Here is a 14,729-nt window from a genome sequence, read left to right as displayed (position 1 = left end):
AATTCATTCATGCAGCTTTTGTTATGAGTGGGTGCAGATCTACCATCATAAGCTGTAAACAGACCCATTTGCAATTGCTCTTAGTTTGTATTCTCTGGCTAGTTCATTTCTGAAGGTAGAAAATTTGGTTCTTTCCATTCTGCTGCATTTTATTGGCTTTTTGTTTTCTGAAGTGCTCCATTCATTAGTGATAAGGATAAGCGTGTAATTAACACTGGAGCTTCCATGATCAGAGGACTTTAAATTTATGCTTTAAAAATGAAAAAGTTTGTAGGCACTACAGCAATGTGAGCTAAAGTTTTAAAATTTAATCTGAGAAGAAGAACTGCATTCTACCTGCACCAATACTTCTTCTCACAAGTACATGTGTGGGCTATTTCTGTTTTGTTTTTCATTTCAGGTTTGTCTTTCTCACAGTTGCCATGTAATAAAATAATTAGAAAATACCCCATGTTTCAGAAGTCGTGCACAGAGTTCTACCAGTGCAATAAAATCCATTTACTCCTAAAGATACAAATGCAATATACATATGTCTAATATAAATCTGTGGATGATGTTCCTGAACTATGGACTTAAACCTCTGAGTCAAGCTCTCCATGAACACAAACCCCTCTAAATTAATTTTGCTTTCTGTTTTACTTAGACCCGAGGCCTGACTGTTTTCTGATTGGTTTTGATTGTTGTTGGTTTTTCTTTTTTTAAGATATGAAGCTAAATTTCGACAGAAGCTTCTTGAATACACAGATTCCAACAACATTGCTTCCCTTTTCCTTACAGCTGCTAATCGCTGGCTGGAAGTCCGCATGGCAAGTACTTTTATGTTTAGTTTTTCTCTTGTATACACAGTGAATTGATTTCACTTTATTCCAAGCAACGTAAGAAAATGTCCAATTGTTTTGCAGCCTCATTTGAGTTTTGATGCTGTACCCTTATCTCTATGTATATGTGTAACGAACATGTGCCCTCCCATCCAGAAGTCTGAACAGAGTGTGAATTTTTCCTGTACCCTGTTGCTATTTCTCCAAGACTGGAATAATTCTTAAAGATCGCACTGGCTCCTTTGTGTACAGAAGAGTATCAGGAGATCTGGTCTGACAGTGTTGCCAGCTAGAATGCCTTTGAGAAATTGTCAGTCACTGCTAGCAGGCCTTTGCCTTGTTGCTCTACAGGAACATTTCAACATCTTTGAAACTCTTAATAAGCAGAAGGATGTAGACAGGTTTCTGCTTGGTTGGGGTCCTCTGAAGAATGCCAAAGATACTCAAGTGTCCATTTCCTTAGAGTTCTCAATAAAGTGGCCTGGCATTAAAAAAAATACATTAAAATAAATCATTGAAAAGTAAATCAAGGAGTTTTGTGTTGTGAATGACGACAGATGCATTACTGCCATTAATGGTTCACAAAGCATAGAGGAATGCAAAGTACAAATATAGAAGAATAACAACTTCCCTCCTACAGAGGTCGTTTTCTAGTCTGTTACATAATTTTACTCAAAGACTTCTCTGTGAGAAGTTGAATCACAGTTTTAATTAAAGCAGCAAAAGTCCATCGTGGAGAGACACAATCTAATAGTTGCATTCTGTCCAAGAACAGCTTGTTTGAACAAATGTGATGGTTGCACCCAGAAGAGACTACAGTGCTTCCCAGCTGTCTCTCATTAGAGAGGATCTGCTCACAGAGGATCATGTGGGCATTTTTCTCACCTATCTCAAGTTTTTTCAGCCATCTCCATCATATGCTTAACATACTTGTGTTGACTTTTCTAGAAGATAGGAGTGTTGGTACAACTCCAGTCTACAAAAGCATTTCTAAACAACACATCCATGCTAACAGCAATACAAATAGGTTCTCAGGCGAGGTCTGTATAAAGTTATGGGGTGTTTTCTGCCTATATGTTGAACTGTGCAATGGGTTTGTGTTTTGCTATGTGGTTATGAGAACGTTTTCATCATTGGTAGACTTGTAGTGATGGAGCTTATTCATGTTCCTTCAGGAGTACATTGGAGCATGTGTGGTACTCATAGCAGCTGTCACTTCTATTACCAGTTGCCTGTATAGTAAACTCTCTTCGGGACTTGTAGGCTTGGGACTAACCTATGCTCTTATGGTAAGAAACTTAGGACCCTTCTTGTCTCTCCCAAACATGTTTTTATAATTCTTCAGGGCACAGAGATGAACAGGAAGATTGAAGGTGTCTATACATCTCTCCGTGGGTACTGTAACATCACTGAAACCATGTGTTAACTTCAATGCACATTCAGAGGTTGACATATTTGAGTATATACTTTTTCATTTTCTAGATAAAATATTCACTGAAGCAGTAGTTCAAATATGTCAATAAAAATATGGCCAAGCTGCATTACATTTTGATATTATCTTCCATTGTGAAGAATAATGTTTCAGTGTATCAGTTGTAATTATGTCCCAGTACATGGTTCTGGACTGTCAAACAGTTTTATTTAGCAAGATGATGTCTTTTCACTTGTCTTTGCTTTTTCTCTTCCTCCACTCGTGTCCATAGTACCAAAGTCTCTGTGCACTGCAGTTAGGAAGTTTAACTCAAAGTCATTGTCACCCTATTGATGTGTACCATTCTGTTTGTTCACCAATTCAGCTCACCAAGGCTGAACAAGTTGTTGCTTTGGAGAAATATAAGCTGCATGCTGGTCAAATGATGCAAACTACTAAAAATCTGGAATTTAGGAGTTTATTTGCTTTACATCAGGTGTCTAACTATCTGAATTGGATGGTTCGTAACCTGGCTGACATGGAGATCCAGCTGGGTGCAGTGAAAAGAATCCATGGCCTTCTCAAAACAGAAGCTGAAAATTACGAAGGGCTTCTTTGTAAGTGCAGTTTTGTGCAGCATGCAGAAAGAGCTTGCTGAAATTTTAATGATTTTGCAGTGTATTACCATGAATAACTTAGTTTATCACTTAATGAGCTGATGAATATATCATGGAAGGGTTGTTGGTTTATTTTTTCCTTCCCTTGTATTTCTGGTGTAGCGTCCTCACAGATCCCTCAGAACTGGCCAGACAGAGGCGAGATCCAAATCCAGAACCTTAGTGTCCGATATGACAGCAACCTAAAGCCAGTGCTAAAGCATGTCAATGCTCATATTTCTCCAGGACAAAAGGTAAGTAAATGCAATGATTTTGAAAATATCTTTAGAGTAGTACACCATAGAAACCGTAGCTCTGGAAGGGTATACCGCTGTACATTTTAATGACAGAATTGCAGATATATTCTTTCTGTAAAGGAATGTAGCGCACTGGGAAGAAATCTGCTGTGTGTCTTAGTTTTTAGAAGTACATTACAGTGAGAAGTCAGAACTACGCACCACATGTCAGTACCCCAGTGCCCTGCTGTCAGCACACAGTGACAAAAGAAGTGACAGTGACCCCATACTATGCTGACCTACTTTCCATCATTCCCATGTTGCTCCCCTTCCCTTGTTCTCATCGTTTCTCTATCGCTTGGCTGCATCTCTTTGCTCTCATTTTTTATTTTTTTTCCTCCTGAATTCTGTTTGCCTGCGTCCTTCCTGCTCAGCAAAGCCACCTCTGGATTCTATCCTTTGCTGACAGCACTGGCCAGCACCTCTCCAATGGTTCCTGTACATAGGACTGGCCTTGATTTATAACTAAATGCTCAGACCTGTAAAGACAAAGAGACAGTTTAGAGACTCTCCTGTAAACAGTTCAGTCTGATGGAACTGTTCAGTGGATTGGAATAGCATCTCCATCCAGTCATCTTAAGTGTCGAACACACTGACAATTTCCACTCAGCTAATGATCATCTTCTTTCTGTGTCACAGATTGGGATCTGCGGCCGAACAGGCAGTGGAAAATCTTCCTTTTCTCTTGCATTTTTCAGAATGGTTGATACTTTTGAGGGTAAGATTACACTTTTTTTTGTATCTGTCAAGCTTAGCTCCTGGAGATATCTTGATATTCCTTTCTTGAATAACAGCAGCTTTGAAGTGCAGTTTTGGAATCTGTGAGACATATATCTGGCCACCTTTGAGTAAATGTGTTATCATCTGCCATTTAACACCTGTGCTATTGACAAGCTGGATCAATAAAAATTCTCAGTCTCTGTAACAGGAGAAGTCCAAGAGTGGCAGAGGGTGACAGTGCTGTTAATTCCCAACAGTAGGAGCAAAGAATAGAATGAAAAAATGTTCAAATACAACCAAGGATCTGCACACAAGACATAATAGATAGGACTCACTTGGTCTGGAAGACTTGTCTGCCGTCGGGCCTGCTGCCCTGGAATTTCCTGCCATACTTCTTTTGGTGTTCACCACAGCCACCCGCGTACAGAGTACCTTCCTGTGCATCTTAAAATTGTTGTCCACAGGGCCCTTGTGCAAAGCCAGACAGTTGTACTTGGGGATAAAATTTCCAAGTGCTCAATAGTGATTTGGCTTCCTGAAACAACTGTTCCCCTTGGTGACTAGTCACTGATTTGAGGTAATCTCTTACCTTGTTGTTTGCTATGTGTTTGTACTGGTCAAGCAGTAATATTTTTAATCATTCCTTAAAATTTATAGGTATACTTCACATTCTTTATGGCTGAGGCTTAGTGTTAAGAGAACTGTGCTTGTTGCTTAATCAAAACTTGTTTTATTATTGAATAAAGGGATATGCAACTCCAGGTTTGTTCCTGCTGCAATGTACTGCAAGCTGAAAGTGAGCCATGTCTTTGTCAGTGGATGTGTGGCATGACCAACAGTCTAGCAGACTGTCATTTTTCTTTCGAATAGGAAGGATTATCATTGATGGTATAGATATCGCTAAGCTTCCCTTACAGACGTTGAGATCCAGGCTGTCAATCATTCTCCAAGATCCTATTTTATTCAGCGGAACAATCCGGTAAGCATTAAGAACCAGCACTAAAAAAAAACAGTCACTATGTGCATTATCCCATATAACGACTTGTACAAAACTGCTGATAGCAAGCTGTTTGATTTGGGTCTCCTTTTGGAGGATCACGGCTTTCTTTTGGTGCTTTTATCCACCCCTGCCAGAGTGCATGTCCTCACTGTCTGTGCCTGCTTAGTGTGCTGTCAGCATGAGGCATGCAGTGCCTGGGAAGAAGAGAAAGTAATTATTTATTCCTTTAGGATTGAGCTTAGTGCGTTGATCAAATACCCATAACTATACAGCCATTCTTGAAATCCTCCTCCATATTTTTGCATCTGCCTGCCTTATAAAATGAGATGAAGAAAATGCAGGTTTAATGCAGAGAAAGGGGAAGCAATAGAACAATATGGCAAGTACTGTAGGACTTGTGGGGTTTTGTATCCTGGAGCCTCTATCCTTTGTTGCTCCTCTAGCTATTCTTTCATCTGTATGATCAAACAGCTTTTTGGGCTCATCTGTTTTTTTCTCTTTCTTCTTCTTTGAGCTGATAATGCAGTAGAAACAATGAGCAAAAAGCTCTAGTTTCCAAAAACTGTCCCTTCATATGTCTGAGTCATTTGCATTAGAAAGGTGCAGTCCTCAGTACAGAGTTGCAGCACCTGCAGCTGTAGTTTTTACATGAAAAGTCATTGGAGTTCACTGGAAATGATACAGGCTTCTGAGTTTGCTGACTTGAGACTAATACGTGTCTCAGGAGTATCTCCTGAACTTGCTGAAATACAGCATGATTCATGTCAGAAGACAGATTGACTGTATCCCTTTGTTTTAATCATTCACCTATTCAGAAATATATCTAGGTCAGCATTGGTTCACAGCACATACAGTAGCTGAATACGTAAAAAGTAAAACCAAAAAAAGTACACGTGGCACTGAATCATTTATTTCTGATTGTTGCTCTGTATACAAATATGATCCAAGAGTCACATTTGTTGCTATCATTTTTGGACCACAGCAAACTGCAACAATACTCATCCATTCATAAATCCATAAATTTATTCAGCTGTGGTAAAGACTCACATTTCATAATTCAGTGTGAAGCTCAATTGTTGTTTAGTATTTCCATAGCAGTAAGGACCAAAAGGACATACTGAATCTAAAGGGAGAGATGGTAGAATTTTTGCATTTGTTAAAAAAATAAACAAACAAAAAAAACCTGATTATATTCAACATTTCTTTCCTCAGAGCTTTTTGTAATAAAACATAATGATTTCTTGACTTAATTCAGAATAAAGTAAATTTTGCAAGGGGAGATACCTGCAAAACAGGACGTTCTTTCCCATTCTGCTGAACTGAGGAAGTGGCATTTTGTTCTTAATCCCAGCAGTGTAAGTACAGACCAAGTCTGCTTAATTCAGAGGATTTCTATCAATCAGAGATATGAATTAGGCCCAGATCTCCAGCATGATTCCAATTATTTGCTGGTTTGTTTCTAAGCACACTGAAAGAAACACATTGTAGAAGTTGATGCTGACTGATATTCTTGAATTGCACATAACTGTAGGTTTAACTTGGACCCTGAGAAGAAGTGCACTGACAGCATGCTGTGGGAAGCATTGGAAATAGCTCAGCTCAAGCATGTGGTGAAGGCACTGCCTGGAGGCCTAGGTAATGAGACCTCCTTCTGGAGAAGATTGCTTTTTCTGTTCACAACCTTTCTGTTTCACATTTACTATTTATTAGGAAGGCAGTTGCTGAAGAAAAAGCTTTTTAGGTTTATGAAAAGTGGAAAAAAACAGTTTCCTGCAGGCAGGGGTGCTAGATCCATCTAACTTTGGTGGTGAATGCCCCAACCCTGGAGACACTCAAGGCCAGGGTGGATGGGGCTCTGAGCGCCTGATGGAGCTGTAGGTGTCCCTAAGTTATAAAGCCTTAGAGTGGAAAAAAAGGATGGAGGCTACTTGGATAGGGATGCAGTGCTCTGAGTTGCACATGGCCAAGAGAAATTTACTCTTAAACATGGTTAGCTACTTTGATATCTAATAAAGAATACATTGAGTTACAGTGAGTGAGAAGTTCTGGTTGTTTGGAACAGTAGATATAAGCGGATAAAACTGGGCCAGCAGCAGCATCAGAAAATATTACTTGGAAAATTTTGAAAGTGAGATATCTGCCCTGCTCTGACCTGCGCCTCTCATACTCACATCTACGTCCACAACGTATAAGTGATGTTTTTGCTGTATCCTTTCCAGACGCTATCGTGACAGAAGGGGGTGAAAACTTCAGCCAGGGCCAAAGGCAGCTGTTCTGCTTAGCGAGGGCTTTTGTGCGGAAGACCAGCATCTTCATCATGGATGAAGCCACAGCATCTATTGACATGGCAACAGTGAGTCTGAAGTGTTTCCAATTCCTTATTTTCATTGAAGTGGGTGACAGCTGTTACATGAAAAGAAAAATGGGGAGGATGATCTATCTGCGCTGTAACATACTTACACCATATTTACTGTGGACTCATTTAGTTTGCATTATTGGTAACTCATCTAACGTGCCTTTAAATCCTTTTACTAAGAATTGAAAAGTTATTGCAACATTGTTTGCATTAGGAAAGTGAAGTGTGTTGTTTTCATTGGCAGTTTGATTTCCTAAAGCAAACAAAGCTTTGGAAGGTCAGCTGCAGTGGTCAGTGGAGGGTAAGTTGGTGAGCTGAGAAATTTTCCCAACATGGTGGACAGGACGAGTCAGGAAGTTAGAAGTCTTGAAAACAGGGTTGAAGAAATAAGGACAAAGAAAAGACATACTAGATGATTGCATTAATTGCCAGAAATTGTTGGACAGAGGTTAAACCACACAGCAATAGCACGCTGAGTGGATTTTAGCCAAATTCTTAAGATTCTTCCTTGGTTATAAGCTTCAGTGCTCTTCATTATGACAGTGTTCTATAAGTGAAGAATATAATGGAAGTGGCTTATTACAGCAGTTAGAATTTTTAGTTCTCTAAAATGTGAGTGGGTAAGTGTTAGTAAGGTTGGAATTACACCACACAGTTAAAACACATTTTGAATTTCGAACACATCTTGAATGCAGTTCATTCCTTGGGATATGTATGTAGTGAAAAATTAATAGCAAGTAAAGATATCCATTATAGTGACATTTGTAAGCAGAGTTTGGTACACAACAATGTGTTTCCTAAATAGGGATGGATGAGTACTTGTTGAGTGAGAACTATGTACTCTCAAACTATCGCAAATTCTTCTTCACTGCATACCAGGTACAGCACACTCCCTTGCTTCTCCCTGCACCTCATGGTGTTAGATGTCCCCAATGTGCTGGGACATTCCTGGGCTTCCAGCAGGGTGAAGAACATACCATAGAGGGGCCAGTGTGCAGGCAGCTGGGCAGCACCCTGAATTTGTCCTCAATTTCCTTCTCTATGAGATTGAATTTGGGTAGCAGGCCTTTCTTTGAGAGCCAGAGCACAGCCCGTTTGTGGACAACACAATGGCACTGAAGCCCAGGGGCAGTGAGGGCAGCAGCAGCAAGTGGGGCCACCTGGGGGCCAGGCTCTGACCGAAGTTCTGATGTGGAGTTCATTTCTCATTTCTGCTGCAAAGGATCAATAAAAGCATGTAATAATCAGTGGTTATTTAAACTTTCCTAGATCTATGTGCCTGTTGTGTAACTTCTGCTCTTTGAAAAGCAGCAAATGTTTTCCTTTTTGTAGGAGAACATACTCCAGAAGGTGGTCATGACTGCGTTTGCTGATCGTACTGTGGTTACAATAGCAGTAAGTACAGTCTCTGCTAACATTCTGATCCAAACAAGAATTAGAAATGCTGCGTTTCTTCATTTTTTGTCAGTGTTAAGAGATTTGTTAATTTGGCCACTACTTTTTTGTTTTTAAATGAAGTGCTTAACCATCTAAACAGCTTTCTTATTTAAATACATAACAACAGCTTCTGAACCACATTGCTCAGTGCTAGGTCTGATTGCCTGTAAAGACCTATCAGCGTGTGGTCTGTTTCCTGTTATGTATCTTAGGCTAATTTCAAATATAACGTGACATTGACTGTTGTGAAATATGACTTTTCTCAAGGCACAGTAATCATTTAACTAAGGAAGAGGAAAATTACATGATTATTTCTGCCACTGGAGGGATCAATTTTGTTTCAGTATTTAAACAAGCGAAAGAGAATTTTACTGACTTATAAAAATAAACCTTCCATCCCTGCTTAATGTGATCGAATTTAGGTTTGCATACTCTTGAAGTGATTGTACAAAGCTCTCAAGTATCTATAAATAAGATTGTTTATTGACCTGAATCAAAGCAGCTGGCTTGACAAATATGTCAGAACTACACATCTCTTTTAGTCCTCTACTTTCTAAAAATACATGTATTTCAGGGAGGTGAAATAAAGTAAATTTGCTTCTTTGCATTTAAAAATTAAGCCCGATTCAAGAAATGTATGCTCAAGAATCTTACAGCATCTTTTTCTTTTCACTGAGCAAATGTATAACAGAAAACCTGATTTATCTCACGGTACCCATCAAGCAATTATAAGAAAAGCAAACGAATAAGAAGCATAAAACCTTCTGATTTCTCTCCACGAAAATACTGAGTGGTGCTGCACTGGAATGTGAGATTTCAGTCCCTCCCCTGTCTGCATATTGGATTAATGTCGCACAAAGACTGCAGCAGGCATGAGATGTGTAGATGCTATCGGTAGTTGTTTTATGGAACACCTGGCTAGGAAGGCACAGAAGGAAGTACAAGTCCTGTTTTGACATGAAGGGTGCCCAGAATCTGATTGAGAACCTTATGGCTGAAGAGTGACTGTGTAACAGGTACCGTAGAGTTTTGAGATAAAACATCCCTGCAGGATTAATGCAAGCTAAAAATGCAGTGCAGTTACATTCAGTGCTAAAAAGTGGAATTCCATAAAATGGAGAAAAATTAATGGAGAAAGGGTAGAGGAACAAAAAAGAAATAACTAAGAAGCAAAGAATTTGATTGGGATAATGAAAATTACTAAACAATATGAATTAAAAAAAAATCCCAAGGCTAGTGCATACTATTTATATAGGAAATATATATAGGAATATAGGAAATATATGGGAATATAGGAAAAGCTCAAATAAGGGAGAAGCGGAAGGTATGGTTACAAATGTGACTACTTACTGTTATAAAAGTTGAACCCACAGCCAAATGATAAAAACAGAAATGATGGTAAGCATCTTACATGTGAAAATAAATAAGGAAGGTTAACAAAACAAAAAAAGAGAGATTGAGAGCAACTTCAAGAAGGCTTTGATAGCAGAAGCAGTACAGGGTTGGGAGAACACTTGAGAGCAGTACCACACACGCTTGCCCCATTCCCATGTTCCTGACTGCCTTCTTGTGGCAACACTCAGTGACAGGACCCTGGACTAGGGATGTCCTTAAACTCAACCTGTAGAACCTTTCTCAAGTTCCTTTATACAAGTGAAGTACTTGAATATCTGCATGGCTCTTTGGCTTCATATTTGTCTGCAGTGTTTGCATGGTAAATCAGGATGAAAAGTAGGACTAATTAAATTAAATCTTAATTTAAATCTTAAACTTGATGGGAAGATTAATTTCTGGAAGTCTGTCATATACAGGAATAGATTTGGTGGATACCCTGAACTGGCATTTTGTTTATTTGTTTTCAGCACCGCGTGCACACGATCCTGAATGCAGATTTGGTCATTGTAATGAAGAGAGGGCTTATTTTGGAGTATGACAAACCTGAGGTTCTGCTGGAACAAGAAGACAGTGTATTTGCTTCTTTTGTACAAGCAGATAAGTAATTTAAAAAAATGAAGCATTTTAAAGTACAGTTGTATTATTCATTTTCTAAAAATGTAAAATACCTATAAATGTAAAAATGTAAATACTATTTCATAATAAATCTGAACTTTTCCTTTTTTAATGAAATAAGCAATGTCTCCACCTGAAGCATTAATAAATTATCCATGTACCTTTCTTTTTTGTATACTACTATTCTTTTTTATTTTGCTACCAAAGAAATCATGAAGTATTGTTGACCAAACCTACACAGATGAAATATGACAAGATACACGTCAAACAGAAGCGTGGCCAGCATGGAGCTCTTGTGCAACTCTTAAATCTCTCTTGTCATTTTGTTACTGTGTGATTTTATATGCATTGTAGCCCCACCATAGATAATGCTTATTATTGACTAAATGCAGAAGAAAAAATAATATACCAAAGGTATTTCTGGAAAGCTTATTTGCTCTTTTAATTATATGACTATGTAAAGCTTTAATATCTAAATATAAAATCTATAAAACATTTCATTGTGGTTCGTTGATACTACTTGTGTCTCTTGGTCTCTCCCTTAATGTCTTTAAAAAATTAATCACAATTTGATTTCTTTAGGTTTTCCTAGGCTGCCTTGCACCTACCCCTATTGAATTATATTACACTGATTCCCAAGGGCCAGACTCCCTCCCAAACAGCGAGGAAGCTAAGAGGAGGGAGGCTGTGATGAAGTATCAGTATTTAATGCACGCTATTTCCAGATACAGCAGTTAATCTCTAAATTATCCCTCCAGAGATGGTAAGCAAAAAGCATTAAACCTTTCACTGTAGCTCAGAGCCCCGGGGACTTGACTCATTCTCTGCTCCTTTCACATACTTCGCCCACCGATACTGTTTCTGCATTCACTGTGATCCTTACCTATAAATTATGTATACTTAAGAAAACTTGTAATCACTGAAATTATCCTAGCTTAACTGGACAGCTGCTCCTGCCCTATCACCTGACTGTAACATTCATTCTAGCAGTTAAAATGGCAGTGTTGCAATGAGAGATTAAAAGGAATTCTTCACTGGTATTCTTTTCATAGTAACTTTTGTTTCACATCCTTTTTTGTCCTTTTCCCCTTTTTGAAGAGCTCAGCATTTGGGAAGTGGATTGTGGATTGATTTTAGTTGTTTTTTGTTGTTGTTGTTGTTGTTGTTGTTGTTTTTGGGGGGGAGGTTGATTTTTATGTGTCTGTGTGTTTTTATTGTTCCTCTTTAGCCAAATGAATTAATATGGATGCTGTTTTAACAGTATTTTCTAAATGCACACTATCAAGAAATACATGATGTTTATAATGCATTACTTCTCTTCTAAGACCACAGCAAAGAGCAGGGAAATGGAAGAACTGTTGCTGCTGTAGGAAATATCATTACCAGTTTCACAAGGGATGTGGTTTAGTGGTGAGACTCAAGAGGTCTTGTTGATGGTTGGCCTCGGTGATCTGAAAGGTCCAACCCACATAATTCTATGCTTCTATTCCTTGCTTGTTATCTAAGGGCTTTAAACTGGGACCAGAGAAAAAATGTGGCTTGTGCTAATACTACACTCGTGGTAGAAGTGGAGAGGCAGAATACAGTTATGCAGATAAAATGCATGAGTTCTGTCACTGCGACTGTAGATGGAGAAAATGGGCAGTTAAGAGAGAGCTCTTCTTCCAGAGTATCATTTTGCTGGGCAGCTTCAAAGAAAAAATAGTTGCTGAAGTATTGGTGTGTGTTCACCCTGAGGCACTAAGCATCTATTAGGGCTAGTGGGGGCAGAAATTGAAGACAGGTAGCTTTCCTTCCAGGATAGCAGAAGGGCACAGCAAGTGCCAAACAGGTTACTACTGCAGCTACCCCACGGCTGCCCCATGCAGCACCACGTGTGCTGTCTCCTTCCTGCCCAGCACTGGTAAAAGGCAGGTGCCCATCCCATAAAGGCTTGGGAAAACACCATTCTGCAGAGCGTCTTGAACCTCGTGCTGAACAGAGATACCCTCAGAAACTTTACAATCACCTATGGAAGATCCCGTAACGAAATGGCAAGAGGTAAAATACAGGACAGTGAGGTTTCATATGCTTTTAAGAATGTGCCTAGGATCAAAGACTGCAATTTGGCACAGCTCCTATTCTACGGACTTGCATAGAAAGGAAGTGAGAAAAGGAGCCAACGTATCAAGAATTTTGAAAGTGGAAGACCATGTTAGATCTTGAAGTATTAAGACATAAGATCTCAAAGAGGAAATGACTGATTTCTGTTGTAAATGCAGCTTAGATGTCATAAGGCATCACTGCAGGAAAATAGAGTGGGAGAATTAGTTCATGCCCAGAGATTATATATCTTTTTAATGGTAGAACACTGATGGATAAATGTGTGAACACAGATGCCTCTTAGCCACCACTTGGCTCGAACACACTGCATGGTTCCTTAATGTATTTTTATCCAGTCCCTGTATATAGGATCCAATCCCAGGAGTTTTCTGCCTCCTCACTCCAAAGGGCTGAAGTCTCAACAGTGACCAGAAGCCATCTCCAAGGAAGTTATTCTTCGGTGGGATCTGTAAAGCCCCAGAAGATGGAAGGCTCGCTGCTGTTATGGAGTCATTAAACCTGCAGCATTGATACAGATGGTCCAGAAGTTATTACCAAAGCAGACTCACAAATACGTTAGCATGGCAATAAATCAAAGGGCTGTACTGAAATGGGAGCAAAGCAGACCCAGAGCAGCAGCATGGCATGGGAGAGCTGCCCCAGCCAGACTTGTTCATTTCTCTGGACTGAGGCTTGGCTCAATCCCAAGGATATTGGTGGGATTGGCTGCCCATGGTGATGAAAATAGGGCTTCTTCCACCCTGCTGTCATCTATAAATTAACAAAAATCTTTATAACTTTATCCCCTCATTTTACCATGGCAATATAAATTAGGAAAAGTCAATTAGGAATAGTTACTTCAATTAGGAATAGTTACTACAATTAGGAAAAAATGAAAAGAAAGTTTTGAAATGTAAAACCTATTTTGAGGGCTCAAAAACTTACCCCTCATGACTACCCGTCATGATTCTGTACACAGCATTCAAGTATGGGATTTTTTCCCATGAGCCCAATTTGTCCTGCAGTACTTAACACAAATATGTTGGCTCACACTGAAGATCTGTCACTTTTCTCTTTTAAGTATCTGTCACTTGATCCCCAAAGACAGGGCTTCTTTCATTCTGCTCTAGAAATTCTCCACCAGAAGCCACTTGCTTTACTGTCCTATCTCAGCCAACAAGAGGTGAAGGGAAGAGGAGGTAAGTGGAAAATGACAATCTCAATAAAGAACAGAAGTGGAAACAAGGGAACGCCCTTCTAGCTCTATAGAGTTCAAGATTCCTAAACGCAGCATGGTATGTTCACACAGCTCCCCTTGTTGCACTGGGCTGCATCCCCAGCACCAGACCGTGAAGCGGTTCCCCATTCTGTAACATGTCAGAATCACAGAATCGTTTGAGTTGGAAGGGACCTTTAAAGGCCACCTGCTCCAACTCCCCTGCAGCAAGCAAGGACACCTACATTAGGTCAGGTGCTCCGAGCCCCATCCAGTTGGACTTTGCTTGTCTCCAGGCATAGGACATTCAGCACCTCTCTGGGCAACCTGTGCCAGTGCCTCACCACCTTCACTGTAAAAAGCTTCTTCCTAACAACCACGTTCTTTAAACCTCTCCCCCAAACACATTTTTTTGATTCTATATCCATGCAGTTGCCGCCCTCTGGAGGATAAGGTACAGAATAAGACGATGAGAAAAGAGAAGGGAAAAAAGGCACCAAAGGCACAGCTGCCTCTTGTGTAACTATTTCCATCACTGTGAGAGCGCAAATCGTCACCGCTGAGTACTGAGTGATGGAGCAGAGCCTCTTTACGGTCACTTTAAAATGCTGGAAACCGCTGCGAGCTGCCCTCAGGCGGAGAACCGCACTTTTCCAGCTCTCTGGTTAACCCTTACGCCCGGAGCCGGGACCGGCCCAGGGCCGCCTTACCGAGTGCGCGACCGCTC

The 14,729-nt window shown here is 39.9% G+C and overlaps 1 protein-coding gene across 1 annotated transcript in view; it reads left to right on the top strand.

The window, feature by feature from the left end:
* ABCC8 (ATP binding cassette subfamily C member 8) overlaps nt 1-11,827 on the top strand; it is a 51,403-nt gene extending 39,576 nt beyond the window's left edge. The window contains exons 25-34 of the mRNA XM_010711115.2: nt 704-806; nt 1,994-2,107; nt 2,726-2,846; nt 3,009-3,139; nt 3,821-3,899; nt 4,772-4,880; nt 6,433-6,536; nt 7,121-7,254; nt 8,590-8,652; nt 10,557-11,827. Of these exons, the coding sequence (XP_010709417.1) occupies nt 704-806; nt 1,994-2,107; nt 2,726-2,846; nt 3,009-3,139; nt 3,821-3,899; nt 4,772-4,880; nt 6,433-6,536; nt 7,121-7,254; nt 8,590-8,652; nt 10,557-10,694 (1,096 nt within the window). The 3' untranslated portion in view covers nt 10,695-11,827. The remainder of the gene's footprint in view (nt 1-703; nt 807-1,993; nt 2,108-2,725; nt 2,847-3,008; nt 3,140-3,820; nt 3,900-4,771; nt 4,881-6,432; nt 6,537-7,120; nt 7,255-8,589; nt 8,653-10,556) is intronic.
* Nucleotides 11,828-14,729: the final 2,902 nt, after the last annotated feature.

Source organism: Meleagris gallopavo, chromosome 5 (assembly GCF_000146605.3).
Source record: "Meleagris gallopavo isolate NT-WF06-2002-E0010 breed Aviagen turkey brand Nicholas breeding stock chromosome 5, Turkey_5.1, whole genome shotgun sequence".
In the NCBI taxonomy this organism is placed as follows: Eukaryota; Metazoa; Chordata; class Aves; order Galliformes; family Phasianidae; genus Meleagris; species Meleagris gallopavo.
Note: the sequence above shows the minus strand (reverse complement) of the source record. Positions and strands in the feature narration are given on the sequence as shown.